Raw genomic sequence first — 13,265 nt, 5'->3', positions numbered from 1 at the left:
AATTTGCCTTCTCACGAATGAGGAAAGTGTTGTAAAGTACCAAACATTCACCTTCCCTCTTTGGCTTAGCACTTCTCTGCAGTGAAAGGGTTTGAAACAATAAAGCTAAGTCTCGCATCAGCCACATAGACATTTTTAAGTTTTTTTGTCCACGATCCCATCAAGCCATGAGCACCCACTAGTAAGTTGTTTGTAGCCAGGACATTTCCAGAAAGACCAAAAGATATAAAAAGAGCTATGATGAGAATGCTCTTCAGATGTTGCAATTTACCTTAAGAGCCCTTAGAAACTGAGAGTATTCACAGTGGCTTTCTATTATAAGAATACATCAAGTAAACTTAGGAACCAGAATGTACAGGAAAAAGTCCATGAGATTTCTGGCTGGCAGAAGAAAAGACAGCCCTCGTATTAGGCAGTAGAAGGATGCTAAGTAAATGGTAGCTATTAAACCAACATGCAACAAGCACAGTTGCATGGTACGACAACATTATGCAGACAACTAATTGTGAAAAAGTTGTAAGTACCTCAGCTGAGATACCTGAATCATATGAGATGATAGGATGGGCAATTTGAGAGGCTCCATTTGCATGGGTAATGAGATCTCCCAGGCACAGCACAAAAACATTCAGAAAAAGATGGTCTGTGAAGAAGGATGGCATCATCCTAGCATGTACATCCAGAAAGAAACAGGTGAAAGAAACAAGAAAAAAAAGAAATCAAACCAAAGGACAAGGTAAAAGTGCAGTTTTGAATAACTGAGTTTGGGATACACTAAGTACTCTAGGCATCTAAACTGTTTCTGCTGACAGAACTGCATTTTAGACCTAGGTCCCAGCTTTTTTGTGTCTCTATTCCGGTTACATGGAGGATAATTTATCTTTTGCAAAGGGACATGGCACAGTCCTCAAATATTGTGGCACAAGAAATTTCTGGAAGATGAAAAGGCTACTTTTATCAGAATGGCAGAGACCCAAATGATCTTAACAGAATGCATCTTATTTAATGAAATTCACTGAACACTTGGGTTGTGCCAGCACATAACTGTACACTGCACCATTTTTCTGTTAAACCAGAGTGTCTGCAAGTAACCTTAGTTTACTCTAGTTGTACTGCAAAAAAGCTTTATTACAGCTAATGAAAGTTTACTTATAGATGCCATCTGAATATTAACCATGCATAAACATTTATGACAGGATGTGATAAATGGCTTATTTCCTTGATAAAACTAGGGAGTCTAATATGAGCTAGAAAGCTTCTGGTTGGGTATTAGTACTCTGGGCTATGTATGTGCTTAACTGATTATAATTTTGAAGAAAGGTTCAGTACTTTGCAGGAAGATTCTTCCACAGACTAAATCTTTAGGACTGGCTTCAACATAAATGCCATAGATGAAACTTTTATGGGGGAACAAGACACACAATTTAATCTTTAATGACCACTGACCAGAGACTCTGGACTAAATAATCTGGAGACTTTCTAGCTACCTGCTGCCATATTGATTCATTATTATCTCAAAAAAAGAGCAAATTTCCGTATCACCTGATGTGGCAACATAGGTTGGTAATATAGGAACTAAATAGTACCACTAATTACTCAGTGAGTAATAAAAAATATTGCTCACTGAGATTATCTATTGATGATCTCATTTTCACTGCAAGTTTATAACAAAACATTTATGAAACAGCAGTATGAGATGAGATGTGCTATACTGCACATATCACTAAGAGAACGAAACAGAGAAGTTGTATCAGCAAAGCTAATTCTGAACAAATATTCTTGATTTGAAATTTTAAATGAACATATTTTAGAATAGAAAGAATTATCTATAGTTATAGTAGCATAAATACCTACTAATGTAATGTAATCTGTTTATGGCCTTTTTAGCCACCAGTGCACTTGTAACAAACGTGGGTAGTGCCCTCCCCAGATCTTCATTCACGAAGCCTAGCCATGATGATGTTAAAATAATACAGACCCACAAACATTTTCAATTGCTTACATTTATTCAATAAATCAATCAACTAACAAAGTTTACTCCTTGCAGACAGGAAGAAACAGGGAAAGTAAATCTTATAAAGGCTGAACAAAAAAGGATGAGAGGCTCTACTGTGGGGAAAAAAGGGCATGTCACTGGAGAAGAGCATTTTCTGCAGAGAAGCACTGTTATATGCTGATTGCTGAGCTGCCAGCTAATAAATTCTTACCTGTGTTTCTAGAAACTGTAATTACAACAAAACATGACATGAGGGGAAGATGAAGTATCATTGCATGAATTATTGATAGTGACCTTTTTGCAGGATGAAGTTCTACATTAGATGGGGTGAGCCAAAACTCAATGAAGTCAGCAAGTGCTTTTCTGTGGATTTCTGTTGGCTTTGGTTGTGGCTTAAAATAGATTAAAAAAAAAAAGAGAGAGATACAGAGTTTAGAAATTTGGACAGTTCCATTCAATAAAAAAAAATTTCTCACTCTTCTATTCTTATTTTACTGTTACTTCCCATGGTCCTAAAATCCCACAAAAGCCAGGATAGACTCATGGTCATACCGCAGCTTGCACAGTGCTTACCAACAAGGACAGCACTGCAAATATTCAGTTTTCCATCTGTTAGAGACAGGCCATGCTGTCATTATCATCTCCATGTATACATCCACACTCTTGCTTCTGTCTGCTTCCTCACATAATTAGTTCACTGTGGCTTCACATAGTCCCAGGGTCTCTGCATAAAATTTTGGTCACTTTGTATAGGAATCAAGTTATTTAGTACCCATGTTGGGAATGCCACTATAAACATTTTCTCCCAACTGCTTTGAGTCAAAGGCAAAAGTTGTCATAGCACTTTTCATAATATATGCCCACATATTTAGGTATTTCTGGATCTCTAGAGATTTGTCAAGAAAATCTAAAAGGTGGCACTTTGATTTCCATTTCTAGAAAACATAGCAAATTAAAAGAAGTTTGTTTGGCATAAGTGTTTAACAAAAGAACAGAAAAATCACCTAGAAGGCCAACAAAATGTTTTTTAATGTTCCTATACATTAAGGAAAATAGACACTTTTATGAGGGAAGGACCAGGAAGATTGGAGCAGGAAAATTTTTTCCTCTCTTTTTCTACCAGATAGGCTAATTTTGTGAACGTTTACAAAGTTTCATGCCTGTTTTTAACTTCTAGGAAACCAGATGCAAGAACATGTTACTATTTTACCAAGCTGTTTGGTTCTTGCTCATGTAAGCCACATTTTCTATGTGATACTTCCCAACAAATTCTGTGATATTCCCTGTTTGAGAACAGACATCTCTTGTGAGCAAGGACTGCCTTTTGTGCTGCGCAACGTACCAAACAGCTCACAAGAATCTTCTCTTTAAAATGAGATTGCAAAGGATTTCCTGAACCTGAACTACCCAAAACAACCTGTGCAGGCCCTTGTAAGAGCTTGCTTGCTCTGGACTTACATCAGATACTTCCAGATCTCCATTTCTAAAAACTGATTTACTCTAAGATATACTTTGGATTTAACCAATTTTCAAGAAATAGTTTAAAAGATCAGTGGCTATCCTATCTGACAACATGGCATTTTGTTTAATGGAACATTTGTTTGTATTCAAAGCTCTCATATTTTTTATGAAGTACAATCTATTGTATGAAATTACATGATATACACATGCAATAAGATAATTTCCTTTCCATAGTGTCACAGTTGGAAAAGGGGAGTATTTTTAAGGTGCTCTAGAGATTGAAAGCATTTATGAAATCTGATATATGTGAACTGACAGCATGCTACATTTATGAAAGCCAGCTTTTACTATGGAGGACACAAAAACTGTCTCCTACAGATGTGTCTGTATGGGGTGCTAAAGCCATAGTGGTAAACAAACAAGGGTGGTGATATTTTCTTGTAGGCAAAATCAATAGCTTGTGGCTGGTGCTTCCTGTAACAGTACACCAGGGATTTCCCTTGCTACTGCTGTATGCCATGCAGCAAAGCTTTCCTAAAGTTATGAAATACCCTGCAACTAACACGAATCACAATATTAAAATATTGTAAGTATGTATATCTAACCACATCTTTTGTCTAAATCCTGCAAATTTGGTTAAGAGCACTGAACACTGGGTGTGTATGTGTGGGGTTGGAAATGTGAACAGGTATGAAACTTAAGATAGCAGTGCCATTAAGCAGTGTAAATCCTGATACAGATGACATGGTTCTTTGACCTCCTTCTCCCTCTCCAACATCCCCTCCAGCTCCTGAGTTACCCAAAGCTTGTGCCAAATAGCTTCAAAAAGACAGGAGGCTCATTGTCTGCTCTGGATGAGCAGAAACACCCATTTCACAAGGAGCTGCGAGCACTAGCTGTGCATTGCAGCAGGGTGGCCCAGGCTGCACGGTTTCCAGCAGCCTCAGAGCACTGAAAATGGGAAGAGGAGATGCAATTTCTGCAACACAGTCACGCAGAATGTCTTCCTGAAGGTCTGCTGAAAGAAGAAGGGTATACCTTTTGCGGGGGTATCCCTGCTCAAGGAGGAGGCTGGCAAACTTTAACTTGTCACTCACTGTATGTGACATGACAGGTTGGGAGTTATCACAGAATGGTTTAGCTCGGAAGGGACCTTAAAGATCATCTCCCTCTGCCCTGGGCAAGGACACCTCCCACTAGACCAGGTTGCTAGGAGCCCCATACAGCCTGGCCTTGAACACTTCAGGAATGGGGCATCCCCAACTTACTGTATTGTGGACAAATAACGAGGGCGGGATGCTCTGAGATTGCTCCACGGTCTGTCGATAATACTAACCCTCACATTTATCCAGGAAGAGGAGGATCAAAGATCGCCAGCTGAGCCGGGGGGTGGCACCTCTCGGCATGCCCGCGCAGCTGGGCGCTTGGGCACACACCTGGAGCAACCCCGCCGCTCCGGAGACCCTTCCCCCGTCCCGTCCCGCCCCGTCCCACACACCCGCACGCCCGGGAGACTCGGCCCGCCCCGCATCGGGGCTGCGTCTCGTCCCGCCCCAGGCCGCGCAGCGCAGGCAGGCAGGGCGCGAGGGAGGTGCGGGCAGAGCGCGGGCAGCCCCCCGCCGGCTCCTGCTCCTTCTCCTGCTCCCTCTCTTTCTGCTCCCGCCCGCCCACCGCAGCTGCAGTGCCGCCCCGGGAGCGGCGAGGGCAGAGCCCGGCGTAGGATGGCCGCGACGCCGGGCTCCCCGCTGCTCTGGGCGCTGCTCCCGCCGCTCCTCGCCCTGTGCCCCGCGCAGCCGGAGCCCGGCGCCTCCCGCGGGACGGGGCTCAGCCTCCACCCGCCCTACTTCAACCTGGCGGCGGCGGCCAACATCTGGGCCACGGCCACCTGCGGGGAGGGGCCGGGCGGCGGCGGGCGGCCGGAGCTCTTCTGCAAGCTGGTGGGGGGCCCGGCCGCCGCGCCCCTCGGACGGGCTATCCAGGTAACTGGGCGACCCCAGGAGCCGAGGAGGGCGGCGGCGCCGGGACCCCCTTCCCTTCGCACCTGCTCCCTATCCCGCGCCTCCTCCTGGCGCCGCGGAGCGGCGGGGGGCTGTGTGTCTTTTGGGGGGGGGGGGCTGGCGCCACCTTGGGATGCGTGGTCTCGTTTTCTCCTGGCTGGGCGTGTGCCACGAGCATGGAAGGGGAGCGTGGACCGACGGGAGCCCAGGCAGGGAAGGTCTGGGCAGCATGGAGGCGGGCAGCGGCGATTCTGCCCGCACATCTGCCCTCAGGTGCTCCGGTACCTTCTGGAGACACACACCGCCCCCGCCACGGGGAGCGGCCGCTTCCCCTCCGGCCCCGATTCCCGCGGTGCACGCGGTGCTGCGGCTTCTCCCGAGGATGCGTGAGCTGCTCGTCCCGTCGGGCATCTGGAAGTGCCTTAGAGGGAACTCAGGTGGTGTTTTGTGGCCTCAGTGCGTGGCCTATGGTCCGCGGTGAGCAGCGTGATGCTTCTGGGGGTAAAGCAATGAGCTCGGGGGGGTGGATGGGGCGGGGCTGCAGTGGCAACCGCTCGCTGGAGAGCAGGCATCGCTCCGACGGGAAAAGAGGTCCGGGTTTAGCCAAGTATTTTGTGGCTCTTTGGTATTTTGCAAGCACTAAATGTGAGGCTTATCGTCTGTGCCTTGCGTTGCTTGTGGGAGGAAGCCAGAGACTCCTTGGAACTCTGACAGGGAGTATAAGCACAGAGGGCAGCGAGGATCATGTTGTTCTCTCCTAGCATAGCACAAGATTATTGCACTCATTTTGTGCCAGTCACAAGAAAGATAACAATAAAGTGCAAAACTCCCGGCAAAGGATTAATGGAAATGTATTTTTCCTTTGGTAGAAACTTGTATTGACATGTCTGTTAGAGAGAAAGGAAGGAGTAACAAGCTGGTGTACTGCAATTGATGCTCAGTATAAGTTTGATCAGAGCTGTGTTACAAGGGGGGACTTTCCTGAAGCGTCAGACCTTCCGAAGTTATTTTATTTGTATTATCTCTTGGTGGGAGAAGAGAGCCAGAATGAAACTGCAATTTGAAAGGGATTTTGAAAGCTCTAAGGTCCACTGTCTGACTCCAGGCAATACAGAAAGAATGCAATTAAATTTTTAGTGTCTTAGAAGAAGGGCTAGTATTTCAAAGTCTTATGAGGTGCTTGTATCTTTAATAGTGAAATAACCCTGCATATTTGGTTTCAGAAGGAGTTGCAGTGGATAAAAGAGTTGTTTTTCTCATTTCCTTATGAGAATAGATGCTCAAGAAAGGGGGAGAGGACTAAGAAGGTGAAGCATATGTACTTCTTGTCATGTGGCAGAAGGGAGCATGCACCATCATTCAGCCTGCCCTTGCAGTTCATTAGGCAGCCACAGTCAGCAGTGTGCTTTGCTCTGGGCTTCCCTCTGCCATGACTCTCTGCTGTGCCATGAAATCTCAATTTACCTTATATCTGTGTACTGCCCTCAGTCATAAAAAAAAGCTCAGAGTGGGTTGGAGAGGCTTACACGCTGAGTAATATACAGTTTTACTAATAGGAAAACTGGGACACAGGTATTACATGCTTAAACTGAGGTTACAAAAAGGAGTTGTGATGATCAGGAAGCTGCTTGCTTCTCTGTTTCTAACACACCTCTGAAGTTTAGGCATCTGTCCTTCCATACTGAATGCAGCAACACCCATGTTTAAAGTTGCCTGAAGCAACGATACCAGGAGGTGAACAGCAAGCCCAAAAATCTCTCAGCAACTTGCTGTAGCCCACTGCTGCAGTGAAATCTCATACTGACATGTCTTGAAATATCAGAAATCACAGGATAATAAAAATCAGCCAAAGCAAACACCAGACAAACATGCCAAGCAAGCAAAATGAAGCCTGTTGTGTGATGCACATTGCCATTGATGGGTTTTGTAATTATTCCCTTTATAGACTAACACCCAACTGGTAATGAGGGTTTGCTGTATAAAGGAAGAGGGAGGTTAGAAAGGAGGGAGCTCCTACTGTTAAATAGTTGACTTGCAGGTCCTAGGTTAGAGAGTTGTTATGGTTCATGTCCAATTCAAGTTCCCAGAAGGAGTACTGATAGCTCAGCCCTGGCACAAGGAAGCGTGTTGTGCCTCTTACAGCGTTTGTGTAAGCATGGATACAGCAGCATTTCTCTCCAGTTTTAACAAAGCTCCATTGAGATACATAACATGAATACTTCTGAGATTTACCAGTAGTTGTGGTTCAACAAGGGTTGGGAGGTCTTTCAAAAGGCCAGGGAAATCCAACAAGGGAAAATATGATAACAGCACAATGTGCATATTTTCAAGCCACTTCACCTCACAAGTTCAAAGACACTGTAAATAAGAGAATCTCTTCTTTCATGGAAAATTGGAGAGAAGTGCAGTAAGCTTTTACAGAACCTAAGCATAGAAGGATTTAAAATCAGCAGAAGTATTTATGTGTTGTTTCTTAAAAGAGTCTGAGGGAAGGTCATGTGGCATTTACATAAAGTAATAGGTGTAATAGCCCCTGTGTTGGGCTGATGCAAGTTCAAGTGACACCACATGCTTGAGTCACTCTCTTTTTGTCTCCTCTACAAAGCTGGATTGTGACTGTTGCTCTATGAGCAAAGAAATTGGAAAGGAGGTGTGCAGAGTGATCCTCATTCTGTCAAAGGGAGCACACAGCTCTGTTGCTAGTGCTATCTGAAAATGAGGCAAAGAGAAGAAAAGCAGACACAGCTTTATTTCCACTGTTCTGACATTGGTCATTCTTGTTCAGCTTGTCATTTGGTGGAGTGTGTTTTAATGAAGCCTGAATTATCCAGCAAATCCATAAAGAGTGTTTGGAGGTTGTTTAAAGGTGATCAGTGGGATGGACAATCCCTTCCTGGGCAGCTCAACCAAGGCTCCTAAGACAGTGCTGGACATGCCCTCTGGAAAACAGTGTATTTCCCTTATGTAGCATATTGGCATGTGGGACAATAACTTAATAAGAACAGTGTTGAGTGAAGAAATGTACAAGAGTGTAAAATATTTCAGTAGCTGATAGATAAATGGCATGCCTGGTTTTGCCTGCCAGTCTGTCCACAGTGGTGTGCGGGTGTGCATTAAAGTCTAACTGCATACCTGTCCTGCCCTGCCAGTGTGCACAGAACTGCTAGGTATGAAATAATGAACAAGTTCTTCATTGTTGTCACTTTCCATAACTTACAGGCAAGACATTTTCATCCCTGGGTGTCTCAGGTCCACACTGGCGTATTTCATCAAACCCTTTCATGCAGTTCCAGGTTTCTCCTTCGCTCAGGAGAAGCAGGGGAAAGGAGGGTAACAAGGTCACAGCAAATGCACACCTGCCTGCCTGATGAACTGCAGCCAAAATCAGACCAAGTCTCGAGCCCCAGCCTCCTGGAATGGAGACGTGTCCTGTAGCAGTTCCTGAGATACTGTCAGTGAGAAGGAAGGCTACTCTGTCCAATAATTTTTTTTCTTTCATTTTTTGTTTTGCTGCCTAGTTGGCAGGTTGCTGGAATGTAATTTTAAATAACTGAAACTCCAGCTGTTGCAATGAAATTCTTTGAATTATGTGCCCCAAAAGAAAAAGATGGTATCTTGAGTTCAGATCAAGTGCTCTGGTATACTGAAATCACTTAAGTGCATGTAAATTAAATGCTTGCTTTTAGTAGTCCCCGTTGTTTACTGCTCATTCAGCCTTTCTTTGAGGTTGTTTCCAGATCAGAGCTGAAACTGCTGTAGCAGCAACTGTTTCCTGTGTATTTCCAGTCTGATCATCGTGAATGTGAATTTAAACTGTGTTTCAAGCACATTATAAAGCTATTTAGGGAAGCTTGTACTGTTGTAACATATATGTCAGAACTCGAGCATGCATTTGTGAGAAAAGATGCTGTGATGTGTGTGGTAGTAGCTGCAGTTGTCGGTGCATAGATCGATTTCTCAGGGTATTGATTTTGCAGAGAGCAATATGATTCTGTTTGTCATCACTGCAGAAACTGGCAACGTTGCCTGTGGCTAGCACGGGCTGAAGTGGTATCTGCTGCAGCAAACTACTTGAATACAGCAGTGTCCTAGCATATTGTAGTTCATATGAAAATCAGCCAAACCATCTTCTCTAGCAGAGCTGGAGGAGGATTGTGTTATCACATGACCCCAGATAAAGTTAACTGACTTATGTATGCGAGTTGTAAGTCTCTAAAAAACTCTTTGAATTCTCGAGAGTTAACCCTCAGTTAGGTTGGCACTGGCAGTGCTGAATCAGAACAGCTAATGGTAGACATGGCCTCTGGAAACAGCGTCATATTCTGGGCTTTCCAGAAAAGGAGGATGAGGATGGAAGTATTGTTAGATGTAGACACTGAAATTACTGCTATTGATTAAAAAATATTCAGTGAATATCTATGTTTTGTGTTTGAAAGACACAAGATGGTGTATTTGTATCACATGAGAATGATGAAGTATTTTCCAATCCATTAGTAACTATGGTAGATGTTAAATAAATTCCACTAGAGATAAACATCTTAAATTCACCAAGCTTGCAAGACCGTTCCCAGCAAGAATGTGAGAGCCCTTCTGTTATTCCTCTGTTAAAAGTGGACAAGTTTGATTGCTCCAGTTAGTTCACACTGGTTAGTCTGACAACAGTGACAAACAAAATAATGGCAGTTATATGGGATTCTCTAAATTCTTAAAGGGTAGGAACATGCTTCATGCCAGGCAACGTGGATTGCGGAAACAACAAAAGATTTGTCATGTATTTAATGAAAATATGCTAAGTTGAGAAGGTAACATTTGCCCCATTCTTTTTATTTTAATTGGGAGTCCAACAGTGTCAGCACCTCACAGGCTGATGGATTAAGCAACTGTCTGACTTAAGTAAGCATGATGGGTGCACTGCCTCAATGCAAATATAATTTTTTCTATTGGGGTTCTACAAAGATCTGTGCCTGGCACAGTTTAGCATTTTCACTGGTTATCTCCACCCAGTGATTGGAATAAGAAATGCATAGGACAGTAAAAGATTCCTTAATAACTAATTACACTGTTTCAGCACTAATCTTAGTGGACTGTAAAATGTGTTTTCTTGGAGATAAAAATAGCTTGTGGGGCAAGCCAAGATGTGAAATCAAAAGACAATTAAATTTCCTGAAGTTTATTCATCATTATTGTACAAAGAGCTTTAGAGACTCTCAAGGGGCATCTCTGGAGTGTGGCTTTAGTTGTGTGCTGGAAATTGGGCAGTAACTTCTGGAAATGAGAATACAATGGGATTCTTTAAAGGGAAACTTAAAGGGAACAGTCTATAGGTTCTGTTGCATTTTCCATGAGTACATGTTGTTCAGAAATCTCTGATTCATAATGTATTATAATGGCATGAAAAAAAATGAAAACAGTGTTACAACATTGTAACACTAAACTTACAGGCAGGTAATGGAGGGGGTTTTTATGCTTTTATTAATACCAGGCTATGTGCATATGCGGATATTTCATGGGAGAATTGAGGATAATTTGTTTGTTGATCCTAATCCAGTTCTAAGGAGCTTTGTTTTATTAATTTCCTGCAAACACCACTGTAGATGTCATATAGGTAATTTCACCAAAATGTCAATAAATTAGTTAATAAAGATTTACTGTGGCCCCTTTATTGAGATCCTGAAATTTTTGTTTATAACATAAATGTTAGCGTGTTTCAGAGTATGAGTGTGTAATTTAATTGCCAGGGGAATAATTTACACTCTAAAAATTATACTAGGCAAAGAAACAAAATTTAACCCCATTTTTAGTCAACTCTCTAGATCAGAATCTCAGTTAACAACTGCATATGTCACCAGTGCATGAGATTTCGTCTGAGACGATCTTTTTAATTTATTGTGTTTCAGGGCCAGTTTTGTGATTACTGCAATGCTGCTGATCCTAGCAAAGCTCACCCGGTAACCAATGCAATTGATGGCACTGAGAGCTGGTGGCAGAGTCCTCCTCTTTCTATGGGCTTGAAGTACAACGAAGTCAATGTCACTTTAGATCTGGGACAGGTAAGTGCATAAGCAGTTGGGTGAGGTTTGATCATTTCTTGCATTTATAAATATGCTTTGCAATTGGGAGAGACTTTTGAACTGATGATTTTGACTTCCAACAGCACAGTTTTGTCTAATTTATGTATGTCTGTATTTTTTTGGCTGAGTTAATTATATTAAAGTGATTATTTTTCTTTAGGAATTTGGAAGGTGGGAGTTCCTGCCACTGGCATCACATAAATGGTGTGCTTTCTTGCACAGACATTTTAACTTGTTAACCTGAGGTTACACAGGGGGACCTCTTAGTTGAGGGTTCTGTCTTCCATTTAATATTTTCCTTTTCCATGAGCGCAGAGAGAGAGACTGCATGATCTCTGTGCATGAATGTGATTTGAGAATAATGTCTGGAGTCTGCTTTTGCCTAAGGGGTCCTTCTGGTTTCTCTGTCATCCAGCAAGATCTTCATGATAGACAGACAAATACTGATAACATGGTCTAAAAGGGAAGGGACAGCAAAACCAATGTAATATTAATTAATAATGAGACAGTAACATGAGCACCCATATTTCCTGTGCAAGTGATGGGCAAGTAGCTGAGTAAAGCCTCTGTATATGTATTTTAAGTCACAGGGATGGATTCTCAGCTGCCATAATTGGGCACTGATCCAGTGAAATTAGTTGCGCTGTGCAAGTTCACAACAGCTGAAAATATATAACTATAAATACATGTGTGGGTCTACATAGTATATGTATATATGTGCATATATATTTTGGACAGTAGTAACTGTTTATTGACTGATTATATTGGACAGGATTTTTTCAGTGGGGGTTCAATTTAGTTGACAGCAAAGGGAGGGATAAGTAAGCAAATGTTTCTCTCTGCGACTCACCTACCATTTTACTGGGGATTCAGGTGCAACTTATTTTACGTCTTCTGTTACGTGGTGTTTTACTGCTTGTGTCCCTCACATGTCTGTAATGGTTCTCATTTTGAGGATATCTTCATTAGGTGTTTTTGTATCTGGTATAGCTGCAGTGCAGAAAGGCCAGACAGTTAAAGATAGAGGATATCAGTAATTTAAACCAAATTGCTGTGAATTCTGAATTTGCATTTCTTTTGGTTACACTAATAACATGCCTATTTTCTTAGTTGCTTTTCTGCACTGTGCCATGAAATAAAGGAGAGCTATGTAGACGCTAATGAGTTTTGAGGCCACAGCATCCACATTAGCTTGGCAGACAGTAGCTGGACCCCTGTGAGTTGTGTTGCTCTTTCTGTTACACTGTACATTTGAGGGGTGTTGTATCCCCACTGCTTTGTGCTCCTGTGAAGCAAGTCTCTCAGTTGTTCTTTTCCAGCAAACTCCAGGGAAATGTTTGTTTCAGGCTGAACAAGCAGACTTGGGACACTGAATGCAGAGCAGGGTGCTATGAATAGGCACAAGAAGGCAATCACTTCCCAGTAAGGCAGACCTTGCTTTTTGAGCTGCTTGTATCTGTTAGGGTCTCTGCAAGATACAGGATTAGGTTGCAGGCTGTAATTTGTCTTGTGGTGTAACCCAGTATATTTGTGACCAATGCTTGTACTGCATCACCATCACCCTCTTGTTTAATGTGTTGCTCCATCCAAAACTTTTATTCCCACTGTGCACTTGTTATCTTCTTTGGAGAACCTACTAACAGACATTATACTTTGTATGTGGAGTTAACTTCTGAGAAACCTCCTTCTTTCGGGGGAAGGATATGAACTGAGAGCCCTCCTCTCTTAAGACTCCTTGGAGAC

General features: G+C 42.8%; 1 protein-coding gene across 1 annotated transcript in view; it reads left to right on the top strand.

Annotated features, from left to right (window-relative positions):
• Positions 1 to 560: 560 nt before the first annotated feature.
• The window catches only part of LAMA3 (laminin subunit alpha 3), a 118,652-nt gene continuing 105,947 nt past the window's right edge, over positions 561 to 13,265 (top strand). The window contains exons 1-4 of the mRNA XM_032680153.1: positions 561 to 690; positions 3,171 to 3,226; positions 4,807 to 5,433; positions 11,349 to 11,501. Coding sequence (XP_032536044.1) covers positions 561 to 690; positions 3,171 to 3,226; positions 4,807 to 5,433; positions 11,349 to 11,501 — 966 coding nt within the window. The remainder of the gene's footprint in view (positions 691 to 3,170; positions 3,227 to 4,806; positions 5,434 to 11,348; positions 11,502 to 13,265) is intronic.

Source organism: Chiroxiphia lanceolata, chromosome 1 (assembly GCF_009829145.1).
Source record: "Chiroxiphia lanceolata isolate bChiLan1 chromosome 1, bChiLan1.pri, whole genome shotgun sequence".
Taxonomy (NCBI): Eukaryota; Metazoa; Chordata; class Aves; order Passeriformes; family Pipridae; genus Chiroxiphia; species Chiroxiphia lanceolata.
Note: the sequence above shows the minus strand (reverse complement) of the source record. Positions and strands in the feature narration are given on the sequence as shown.